General features: G+C 41.7%; 1 protein-coding gene and 1 long non-coding RNA gene across 2 annotated transcripts in view; one reads left to right on the top strand and one right to left on the bottom strand.

Annotated features, from left to right (window-relative positions):
- The window catches only part of LOC146829910 (uncharacterized), a 253,409-nt gene extending 245,695 nt beyond the window's left edge, over positions 1-7,714 (top strand). Inside the window, exons 2-3 of the long non-coding RNA XR_014961342.1 lie at positions 5,660-6,039; positions 6,795-7,714. This is a non-coding gene — a long non-coding RNA (uncharacterized LOC146829910). The remainder of the gene's footprint in view (positions 1-5,659; positions 6,040-6,794) is intronic.
- The window catches only part of LOC146829907 (CD5 antigen-like), a 459,716-nt gene that overhangs the window by 62,075 nt on the left and 385,036 nt on the right, over positions 1-12,605 (bottom strand). Inside the window, exon 5 of the mRNA XM_085604183.1 lies at positions 2,787-3,107. Coding sequence (XP_085460309.1) covers positions 2,787-3,107 — 321 coding nt within the window. The remainder of the gene's footprint in view (positions 1-2,786; positions 3,108-12,605) is intronic.

Raw genomic sequence — 12,605 nt, 5'->3', positions numbered from 1 at the left:
TGTCAATTATAATAATAATAATCTTTATTCGGTTTTTAGCATTGCAAAACCATAAAAGATATCATGACATACAAATGTTCATAGTAAAATTTGTTTAAAAATATGATTAAATATACAGTTAAAAAAGAGAATGTAAGTAGTTAGGTGATATGGAAATTAATTCACTGTTTTACAAATTGTTTCTGTGCCTCATAATACACTTTAAAAAATTCAGTACGTGATACACTGTACATTCGGAGTCCAAGGTTTGAAGTGCCAGCATGGCTGGACGACATTGTCTGTGGCCCCATTTTTTTAATAAAGTGATTAGCCAGATTTTTCAATGGGTATGGAAGAACTCGCAAAACAATAGTGTGTGCATGGTGGACTGTTGTGAAAGATCATCACATGGGCACGGTTCCATCTGAGTTTTCCAGTTATTTTTTTCAGGGAATGACACTAGTCTGAAAAAGAGATTCATTCTGAACCTTGTTAGGAGCATCTTTTCATAAGTTGTGATCTCCAGGGTCAGATATGGCTGGATATTCAGGGACTGCTGTGTCATAATTGCGTGAGTAACCGATTTTTTCGCAATCAATGATGCCAGTCTAAGGGATTCCAGGTGGCTCAAGGCAGCTAGTTTCAATTCCTTTTTAGGTATTTCCTTCAATTCTTCTGGCATATGGTAATATTTTTCTAGACCCAGGTCGGAGAAAAAATGTCTTACGTAAGAGAGCCAGGCTATTTTATGAGCGTGGTCCAGATCCATGATGTCGCGTAGGATGGTTTTAGTCAGACTATTTTTTTTTGATACCCATACTCGCCTCCAAAGCAAAATAGGTTGAATTTTTATTAGATCTTCAATATATGGGATTCCAAGTTCTATGTGTGAGGCATAGATGGAAGTGCCTCTTGGAGTTGATAAAAGGAACCTCATGAACGTATTCTCCTCTTTTTGCATAGAGCCGGTGGGTGTGTGTCCCCAGATCCCTGCACCATATAATGCGGTGGCTTGGCATTCGCGGCATAAATCTGTAGCAATTCTACTGGTGGTCTTTTCCCGAGTTTATTGGAGAATTTCATCAACGCCATGATCGCTCGTTTGAAGAGATGTCTCCTGGCCTCAACTGCCGCTTTCCAGTTCAGGGCATCGTCGATCATGATGCCTAAGTAGGGATACTGTGAGGTCTTTTCGTTTTTTTGTTCCTTCAGAAAAATGGACTTAGTTGTTTTTCTTGATCCGCCAACTACCATAACGAAAGTTTTTTTGACATTTATGTGAAGGTCCAGGGCGCCCATGAAGTCTGCATATTTGGATAAAGATTTCTGCAGTTCGATGGGGGTACGTGCTATTACTTATCGTCCTTGTTGGTACTCCAAAATGCTTAACACATGTTCCCAGTTCTTAATTGGCTAAATAAAAAGTGCCAGGGCCCTGACCAGGAGGCCACTGCAGCTTGCACCACCCATCTCTGCCAATGACAACACCAAAACAACTACTGCCCATTTCTCTCACATGCAAGTGAGACAGTACAGATTATTCCAGGCCCCTAAAGCTAAAGGAATGGCTGGGGAGACAGGTATTAGTAAAGGTTGATGTATATTGTATTCAATAAACAACCGTTGTTTTGTTCCTCTCTAAATTTGATGAGCAGCACCACCATGTGGCAGACTGTAATAAGTGTGGTGTTGACAATTGAGTGCCAGTGCCAAGCACCGAAATCCAAATAAGTGCTAGTGCCGAGCACCGGAATCCACCGCCTAAAATTAGGCACTACATGCTCCTCTAATGAAGACTGACTGCTCTTTGCCGCACTACCAGGACTGAGCTAAGGATTTATTATTGTGAATCCAATGGCCATCTTTGGGGTATTGTGAGTATTACATAGTGAGGCCTAACCAGCATCACCACATAACAGGCCACTTTTCTACATCTCATATCTTTAAAAGGTTCCTCATATCTACCTTTCTAGATTGGGTGGTCATTCCTTTGGCTGCCTGCGAGCCAGACAATGGAACACCCTCCCTCATGGCTTGCTTCATTCCGGATCTGAAAGAATGTTTCTCAAGAGGCTGAAAACGTGGCTCTTAAAATCGCGTTAACTTTCTTGGCCTTTTCTTAGATCTGCTGTCTCTACACCAGAGTTCTCCTATCTTGGAGTTTCTACTATGCTCTACAAAAGTACATTCATTCATTCATTCATTCATTCATCTAACAGTTAACTCTATGCCTTCAAAAAACGAATATAACCAAATATCTTTTAGAACTAACAGGATATTGACTGCTAGCCAGTGTTGCTTCCTAAGTATATTATTACAATATAACACAAGTATCGTAAGGATTTAGCAGGTGTTGTTTACCATACAAACTTAGTTCAAGGGCAGTGTAGTACTTCACATGAGAACGAGATTACATTACACTTTTTTCAGGCACTGGCAGATTAAGGCCCATATTTACTGACAATTGAAGCTAAGTTGCTGTGCAGCCTTGTGTCAAAGGGATAGAGACAAACCTGCCATATTAATTAGGACTTGGTGCATTTTGTCTCTCCTCCTGTGCTGGTGCACTTTTGGCTTTTGTTACTTTGCAATAAATTATAGCAGACCCTGGTTTGCATTGCATAGTGCATCCCACCCCAACACTTGTTAGTAAAGTATTAGTAAATCTGGGCTTAAGTGATTCACCTAGATCCACAGGATATTGAGTGATGGTCAGGACTCGAACCAAGTTTGCCAGTTCCAAACTTTGAAGTTCTGGCCCTTAGGCCATGTCTCCTCCCCCTAAGGATTCCACATTGATCTCTTACCTGAGCAGATGACTCCTGGATCCCTTCTGTTAGTGCAGCTATTGAATCCCCAGGAAGAGTGCTGACAATCAAAAAGTGAGATTTCTTCTCCTGTACATTTGACATCACTCAGCAAGACTGGGAGCTTTCCTTTTCCAAAGTGTACAATTTCGATGGTTGCTCCTTTTGTTGACCCACATCCCAGCTGTCTGCAGACCACCTGTGCTTCCTTTATATCCCAGTAATCAAAACAGATAGCTCCCCATAGATTGTCATGTTTCACTTCCACTCTGCCCTTGCATGCATCTCCAGAATTCACCAAACGGATCTTATCAGCACCACCTAAGAACAGAAATACCAAAGAGAGCAGACAGTATGTGACACACAGTATTCAGTTATTACCTCATATGGATTCTCCTATGAATAATATATCTCCTCCAAGTAAACATGTTTTGATATCTTTGATGAACAATTCTACGAAACAAAATTCCTCTTCACAAAGCATGTTTTCACTGCAAACGATTAAAGGAACCTAAGTGTACTCCTGTGTGGACTCACACCTACAATTGAAGTATTTTGAGAAACTGTGACACTTAAGGGGCAATTCCCTGATGTTACTCTACCTGTATAGATTCACGGCCTGATTTAGATATTGGCAGATCTGGTCCCATCGTCGATTTTCCATTGGTTTCTCTATACACCTATTAGGAGGTCCGCCCGCTATATATAGATGCTGGTGGGTCGATGGACGATAGCCTATCTGAGCGCCACAGTCTCTGCCATATTTGTCCTCCTGCGTCAATGGCCTCCTGGGTAAAAGCGGCTGTAAGAGGGACTACAGCCAGTATTTCTGCCGACCAATCATGATGTGCCTTCCCACCAACGGAACTGTCATGTGGAGACATCCACACTTGATTGACATTTCATAAGGAATAGAAGTCAGAAACTTACCTTTTTCTTTTTTCCACTTCCCTTCCCATCATGAACCCAATCGTACAAGTCCTTCCTTTGCTGCTGCTATTTGACCACAAATCAAATCAACCCTGTAGTTGCCAGAATCGAAAGTAAGTTTGTTTCCTTTTGAATTGTCTGTTTACATTAGCTCTGGACTTGTGCAATTTTAAATCTCTCTTACAGTAATGGTTTACTAATGTGTAATACAGATATGTGTAATGTTGTTGTTTAAGAAATTTAAAGAAACACAACTGTATAATTTAATTTTATTTTCAAATTTGGTGCAGGCTGGCATCATGATAATGGACACTTACACAAAAATTGACATCAATCAAAGATGATTTTTTTATACAAGTGTGTTTCATTATTTTTTGAAAATTATCAAATTCTAAACATATGCATTACACACTTTTGGAATAATTACATTTAATATATTGTAGAAATTGCACTAGACAAGGAGATTTAGTAAAATCAATGTTTGTTCTAAATTTAAATCATTTTATATATGTATTAATGTAACATTTCCCAATGTCTAGTTTGTTTTCTGTATTTTATAAAATGTTAATTTTATTTTTTAAGGTGTAATGCATATGTGTTTATTTATATCCCCCGTCAGGTTCAAATAAAAGCACCTGTATTAACACTTTAAAAAAAAATATATATTTTTTTTTGGTGTAAGTGTCCATTATCATGAGGAAGGCTTTCACCACAATTTAAGTAACCATCAAATCCTTTGTTTGCTAGTGTATGGACTCTTGCATTAGAAATTTGTTTAAAGAAAACTGTTGTATTTCCTCTCATACTGACACATGCATCAAGCAAAATTACCCTCGCAAAAATTGCGAATCGTTAAAATAGCCCGTTAGTGACTGCAAAACAACACTTTCCAATGCAGCTACCAAAATACCAAAAATACAAGAAATTCGCAAAAAAACTAGCGAATCCCTAATAGCGAAACATAAAACTGCAACCGCAAATAGAGATTAGCAATTAAAGAATCGCAATTCAATGCATGTAAAATCGCAAATAGCGAATATCATGAAAATCGCTATCAAGAGCAGAATAAGGGGAATCCCAACCAGGAGGTAAAGTTAAAAAAAAAAAAATACAGGTGCTAGCAATCTGAAAACTGTTAAAATGCCTCAGAAGACCCCGTAAGCCTTTCACAATGGCAGCTCTCTTCGTGCTTGCAAGGAGGATGAGGATCAATGCAGTAGCCAGCGCAGAAGGAGGATACAGGTGAGGGTATTCTGAGTGCGCATAACATTACTGGGACAGACATGACGAAATCTATGATAAGTGCAGGCTGGACCGTGCAATGATCATGTCCCTAATTGTAGATTTGGAACCCCTATTGCAGCACCAGACCCATGAGACCCATGCCATCCCTGCACACGTACAGGTCCTATGTAGCCTGCACCTACTAGCGTCAGGCAGTTTCCAGGGGGTAGTAGCCGTAGACGGTGGTGTATCCCAAAGCGCACTCTCACGCTTCTTCCATAAATTCCTTGACGCCATGATGACAAGGATCCACACACACATCACCTTCCCCTCAACCCCACAGGAGTTGAATCAGACACAACTGGAGTTCAACCAGGTGGCCCAATTCCCCCATGTGATCGTATGCATTGACTGCACGCATGTCCCTATCTGTCCCCCAGCAGCCAACGAGTACATCTTCCGGAACAGGAAGTCGTACCACTCCATCAATGTGCAGACCGTGTGCAAAGCAAAGCATATAATACCAGACATCGTGGCACAATTTCCAGGAAGCACCCATGACTCATATATATTCCTCCACAGTGGCATCCACATGCATCTGCTTGGGGGTGAATTTGGCAAAGGACACGTACTTGGTACATACATATACCTATTTGCTACATCATTCAACCAAATGTAATTGCAAAACTGCGGCTAACACTTTGCTTTCCACCCTGTAGGTGACAGCGCATACGCTGTGTGCGAATACATCTTGACACCATACCTCAACCCAGCCACACCACAGGAGCAGAGGTAGAACGCGGCACACATAAGCACTAGGAATGTGATTGAATAGACCTTCGGTGTTCTCAAAAGTCATTTCCGCATTCTTCATAAAACTGGTGGAGCACTGGAGTTCAGCCCGAGACCTGCTGCAGGATTGTGGCTGTATGTGCCATGTTGCACAACATTGCCACTAGGAGAGGCATACACATTGAGATGTCCGACAGTGACTCTGATGGGGACGACCAACCACCCGCGCAACACCGACAGGTGCATGTGGCAAACACAGCAGAAGGGCAGAGGAGACATGCAAATATCACTCAACATCATTTCTGAGGTAGGTAATAATGAGCCATTACAACTGAATGTTGAACGTAAATGTTTTATTAACATAAGCACATGTCAAACTAAAGAAGACTATTTTGCAAATTAGGAAGGTGATTGCATTGGGCTCTAAAGTCAAAATAAAATAGTTCTAATCACTGGAGGGCAATCACTGTGTTGTAATTGACATGGTTACACCACCATGGCCAAAAAGGAGGATATGCATGGCTAGCGCCTCTTTCCACGTACCCCCAGCCTCCTGTCGCCTGCCTCTGCAACATCACCCTGATGTGTGCCTCTGGATGTGGAGCTGTGTGAGCTGCGCCTCCTGGTAGTGTTCACTGGCACAGACAGGCTACTCAGGCTCGATGCCTCCTCACTCCCATCCTTCCCTGCCAAGTTGATCGCACTCACAGTCCCGGACTGGCTGTGTTCAACAGCAGTGGTCACTTGTCCTAAGGCCCTGGCAACATCCCCACAGAAATGTTCAAGATCGATTTGCATTGACACGGAGCGCGGTGGTGTTGCTGAGCTTTTTGATGGCCCTTGTATTCGCTGACGTGCGGATCAAGCTCTGGCGATGCCTTCTCCGCTTAGTGCTTTGTCCTGCAAGCACCGCCCGGGTGAGCTCCTGTAGGCTCAATTTTGTCTACCGATTCCCTCAGCAACCACTGTTGTTAGCTCATGCACACTGTCTGCCATTGTGCTGATGTTCTTAGCCAGCTTTGAAATTTGCATATTTATTGTACCCATGTGTTTCCCCTGCAGGCGCTGCACACGTAGCATCTGTGACTCCACGCAGCCATGCACCCACATATCTGGCACAGAAACCAACTATCTCTGGTGGGATCAGACCTTCAAGAAGTGCGCATAACCTACTACTGAAACCACAAAGGTTCCACAAGAAGAAAACATACAACAGATCCTTTTCCGGGATGGCACCCAGAATCTGGAATGCCTTACCTCCTGAAACCAGACTTAACTCCTCCACTGCTTCTTTCAAAAGGGAGGTAAAATCGATACTCATGGCCAAATTCACCTAACCATGGACTATAGACATCTGGGTTCCAATCAAATCCGTGTCCCTAACAAGACGGTCATAATAGACCATCTAAGCAAGTAGACTTTTTGTTTTTCCTCAGGTTGATTATTGCTTTGCCTACACAAGATGCTCTGTGTATGTGCTATGTGTAACATTTATTTGTTGTATAGTAACCTTTATTGATTGTATAGCGCTCTGATATCCGTTTAGGATCTAGTTCGCGCTCTATAAAACTTTCTAAATAAATAAAATAAATAAATACACATTTGGAGTCTGCGCATCACGTTCCGCAATACAGGCCCTGGATCTGCACCGTTGTCCTGGTTGGACCTGTGCTTGTGTTGGAGTTGGTGATACAACACATTGCTGGCTGGAGCTTGTAGTGGTTGCTGGAGTCCGCTCGGCTTCCATTGGCTGCAGTGAAGGTACATGTGCCCTGCGTTTTGGTGGTGGGGTTGTGTGCATGCTGGGACCACTGGAGTCTCTACATCCGTCTCTGCAGGTGTCTCTGAGATGTGGAGCCGCTGACTATCCTCGGAGTCTGCCTCAGCTGCATCTGTGATGTCAAACAGTGCAGTGTTAATTTTGTTTGATCCTACTTCTGTTTATCATTTGGCATACTATGTTCAGATTAAATGACAGATTTAAACACACTGGCTGACATGCAGTGTTGGTATGTTTTGTTAACCATTGTTGATTTTGAATGCCCCCTTGGCTGTCATGACTACAACTCCCATTATGCATTTTGTGTATGAGGGGAAACGTGGCATGGAGTTTTACCTGTACACTGTGATTTACCTAGGGGTATGTGCACGAATATACGCAAAGGATTAACGCTTGCATGCATCTTACCTTGTGGGGTACTTGCTGTGTCCAATTGTGTGACTCCAACGACTGCCTCAGGCTCGATTGTCGCCTCAACAAGGTCCTCCAGGGCTGTGTTGGTGGGTGCATTCGATGGTCCCCCTCCTGTACCACCTGCTTCCTTCACCCTTTCGGCTATGCGCTCCTTGGCACGTTTCCTCAGGTCGTACCACCTTTTCTTCAAATCATCAATGCTGCGGTGTGTGACTCCCACAGCATTTACTTTTTCCTTGATGCACAGCCATATTTTACGCTTTACTGCCTCTGGCACCTTCAGGGACAGTTTCCCAAATAATTTATCATGGTTACTGCTGACCTTCTCAATCAGATGTTCAAGTTTCCTCTCTGACAATTTCAGCTTCCTCTTCCTTGGCGTGGCACTCTCCCCTGCTGTTGGTTTGGCTATCCTGGGTCTGTAAACAGTTGCCGGATACCGATTGTTAGGTGTCTCAGGTCAGCTCCAGTTCTCTGCCTCCTCCTCTGAGCTCCTCAGGGCACTGAATGAAGCATGCACTGGATGACTTCCTGGTTGTGATGTCATCAGCCTGCTTCCAGTGCGGCATGCTATTTGCGAATTGGCTAATAGCGATTTCGCAAATACCGAAATGGCTAATAGCGAGCTCGCATTTTGCGATTCCCTGGCTTAGCTAGTCGCATTTGTGTCCTCGGTATCATTTTTGCTAATATTAGCAGATCGCTATTTTTACCGATTCCCTTCATGCATTCTAGATAGCGATTTTTTAATGGCAAATCCTTACTTTTTGCAATTAAGGAATCGCTATTTCGACTTTTGATGCATGTGCCCCATAGTTGCAAGTAAAAATATCGAATTCACATTTTCATCATTACATTTCTTGGAATCAACAAATTGTAAATGAAAAATAATGTTAGGACAAACTTTGTCAAATTATTTTTTTATTACCAAATGAGATACTTCTCTCATATTTATTTTACATAAAAGGGTAACAAAAATATTTATCTTCACAACAGGCAGTTGTAGTGTTGCTCAAAACATGCCTCACAGATATACTGCCAAAGGTTAACCTCCTCAAGAAGTGGCAGCTATTGACCACAGAGAATGGACTTCAAGGATCTTTTTTGAGGGGGTGGGTTTGTGTTTGACAGGGGTTAGGGACAGGTAGGATGTGAAATTAAAAGGAGGAGTACAAGTAGGAGGGGTGGGAGAGGATTGGGTTTTGGAGGCAGAGGGAGCTGGAGTAGGTGATGTGCGTGTGTCTGTATGCTTTGCAGTAGTATGTGGGTCTGGTGTATGTTTAGAAGTGTAATTTTTGGCAGGTGTTTGGTTTTTGGAAGAGTGTGTGCTTTTGGACATAGGTGTGCTTTAGTGTGAATATGTTAATTTGGATGAGTGTGCTGTTGAAGTGGTTGGTGTGGTTGTATTGCGTCTGTCTGTATGTTTTGCAGTTACATGTGGATGTGGTGTATGTTGTGTATGTTTGGATGTGTGTGGTTTGGCTGGTGTTTGGTATTCTGATGAATTAGTGTGTTTGCGTTTGGTTTGTGTTGTTTTGCGTGTAGGTGTGCTTTTATGTGAGTGTGTTGATTTGGATGAGTGTGCTGTTGAGGTGGTTTGTGTGGTTTTGGGATGTGGTGGCGATTGTGGGTGTTGTGGTGGTTGTAGTGCTTGTGGGTGTTCTACTGGTTGTAGGTGTGGAGGTGTTTGTGGTGCTTGTGGGGGTGCTGGTGGTTGTGGTTGTGGATATTGTGGTGGTTGTGGGTGTGGTGGTGGTTTTGATGCCTGTGAGTGCAGTATCACTAGTGTGTGCATGTTGTTTGTGTGTTTCTTTGTGTGTCTGTGTTTATGTGTGTCTGATTGTGCTGCTTGTGTCTGTTGGAGTGGGTGTCTGTAAAGAAAAAGGGTATAGTTCAGATTGGGATGGGGCTTGAGATTTGGGTTAAAGAAGGGAGCTGAGTTGGTGTACAAGGTTGAATTGCTTGGGAGACTGTGGTGAGTGAGGAGGCTATTTATGCAAGTGATCCCTGCCTTCCAGACATTAGACTGTGAATGTCGACCAGTAATGGAACCATTTATTGCATTTGGCAACTAATGTTCTGGATGTCATTCACAATTGCAGTGTGGTCTACAGAGATGCCGCGTAAGAGGTCAATAGCCTCCTCACTCAGCACACCAGGGGTGACAGGGGCAATTGTTGAGGTGCCCGTGGCAAAAGAGATTCCAGCCCTTTTGGTGGGTCAGGTTTGGCCAACTGGGGGAGCAGGAGAGAGGGTGGAATTGGATCTCTGGGTGTCAGACAAAGATGTGGTTGGTACAGTTGCTGTAGGGTCCATCACCACTTGGTAATGTTCACTTGTGGAGGCCTTCAAAGATGATGACGAGGTGGTGACCTCCATTCCAGTCCCCTCAAACTCAATGCCACTGTGTCCATCTGTGTCCGATATCTCACCACCTGAAACACAGGGTCCAGCTGTTTCCCTGCCTTCTTGGTCAATGTCCCGTTCACCTGCTCTTGAAGATGCTGAAAGACATATACAATAGTTTTATTGTATCTGTGTAAATAGAACTGATCATGAACTTTTTCTCAAAAACATTTCCCAAAATGTCATGTTTTAACTGCTTAAAGGCTTTGAAACTTTGATTTACTTTTATCATTATCTCATGCATGTAGGGAACATCTTCAGAAACCATTTGGTCACAGTTTTGTACTTTCTCTGCTCCTATCTTATTTTTGATCATTTCTCCTAATCATTTTCAATTCTCCCCGGGAACTGTTTAACACCTCTGAATGGTTTGCTTTGGTTGTTTTGAATACTGAACTTATGTCACAAAAATCAATATAAAGCAGAAATTCCTTTGAACATTGTGTGTGTAAAAAAAAGTTGATGTGTTTCTATTTTAAAAAGTAAAAATGTGAATCAACATGTGTTAATATTTACTGCAATGTTGTACCAATATTTGTATAAACTGAAAGCCTGTTTATTTTGTTTGGGCATTTCACAATGACAACACTAACTTCAACTAACTTCAGTATTTTTCAAGGGTTAAAAATAATGTTATGGATCTATGGCCTTGCGTCACTTTTGCGCCACCGGTGCATCACTTTTTGTGACGCACCAGTTGCGTAAAAAATGCACCTTGCTGTGTCATATTTACAAAGTGACGCCTCTAGGTAAATGCGTCACTTTGTAAACCCCTGCGTCACATTATACCTGCGCCAGGTATAATGTATGCAAGGGGGGGTGTTTTGACCAAAATACTGTCGTAGAAGGGACGCAGTGAAATCTATATGATTTCACCGCGCCATTTCTTGGACGCTAATGCGTCAATATTTTACGACTGCAGGCGTAAGACTGATGCAGGCACTATCAACATGGGACTTGCCCATGTGAAAGGACACATTGCTGGAGTTGCGTCACTTTTGTGACACACTCCAGCAATGCGTCACTTTTGCGCCTACAGATACATCAGAAATACTGATGTATCTGTAACTCCTTGCGACATGATGCTTCATACTGTAAATATGACGCATCATTGGTGTCGCAGGGTGGACGCAGTGAAAAGTGATGCATCACTGTTTTCACGCAGCGATGCGTCACTTTTCATAAATGAGGCCCCCAGTACTTAAGTTGCTTAATAAAGTATCACGTCCTATGTTTTTACTTATGTTGTTGAAGAAATTCAAAAATTCATTTGTTGGTATTTTCAAATTACTTCCACAGCATAAGTACATATATAGGGCTTTATACATTTCTAATCCACTTTAGTACAGAGCAAAAGAAATTCACATTTGACTCCAAAAATATCTTAAGCTATTTTTAGTGTCATTTTCCATTGTGAAAAAACTTACAAATATTCTGAATTTCATTTTAGGTGAAACTTGTTACAATATTATAGTACATTTTAAAGACACTGATTTGGATGAATTCTTTGAAATAAAAATGCAAACCACATTATGAAAAAGATTAAACCCTGATGCATTTCTAAAATGTCCGAGATAATGAGTCATTTTTTTGTGCCTCATGTGGAGTTTTCCAGGTGGAATACTCCAACATATACATGACGGATCATCACATCTGCAAAAGTCCCCTTAATCTATTTTTGATCAATATTGATTTATCATCTGGAAATAACAAAGGACATAAAAATGATGTTTTGCGGTATGTGTTACTCTGTCACCAATGTGTTCACATTCCTGTCTGTTTTAAAAAGTGTTTTACTATCAAATTCATTTTTCAAAAAACAGAATAGCTTGCATGCACATTTATGAATGAGTAAGACATCATGCAAATCTGTCACTTTTAAAATCAATTAAATTGCATTTTTTAGTAAAAACATATTGGCAGTGTGTTATTAACAAAAAAAGTAGCTATTTTGTCTTATGTTTCTAGTCACTTTGGCTCACATTTTTTGTTTATGATACCAACTCACAAATGTGACGTTTGTAACATCCACTGTATTATAAATGCATTTTATGCTATATCACCTGTAATAGGGCTACCGTAACATCATTCACAATTGTGATGGAGCGTCACACCTGACACAATTATACATTTTGGCCTGTTTGGTACAACTGTCCCTTATAACATAAAACAAACACATGTATCAATATTATTTAGATAGGCACGTGTCTGCTCACAACAGTCATTTGGTAGTGATCAGAAAGTTATTGGTATCGTTTTTCAGCAAATTAATG

Source organism: Triturus cristatus, chromosome 5_1 (assembly GCF_964204655.1).
Source record: "Triturus cristatus chromosome 5_1, aTriCri1.1, whole genome shotgun sequence".
NCBI classification, from domain to species: domain Eukaryota; kingdom Metazoa; phylum Chordata; class Amphibia; order Caudata; family Salamandridae; genus Triturus; species Triturus cristatus.
Note: the sequence above shows the minus strand (reverse complement) of the source record. Positions and strands in the feature narration are given on the sequence as shown.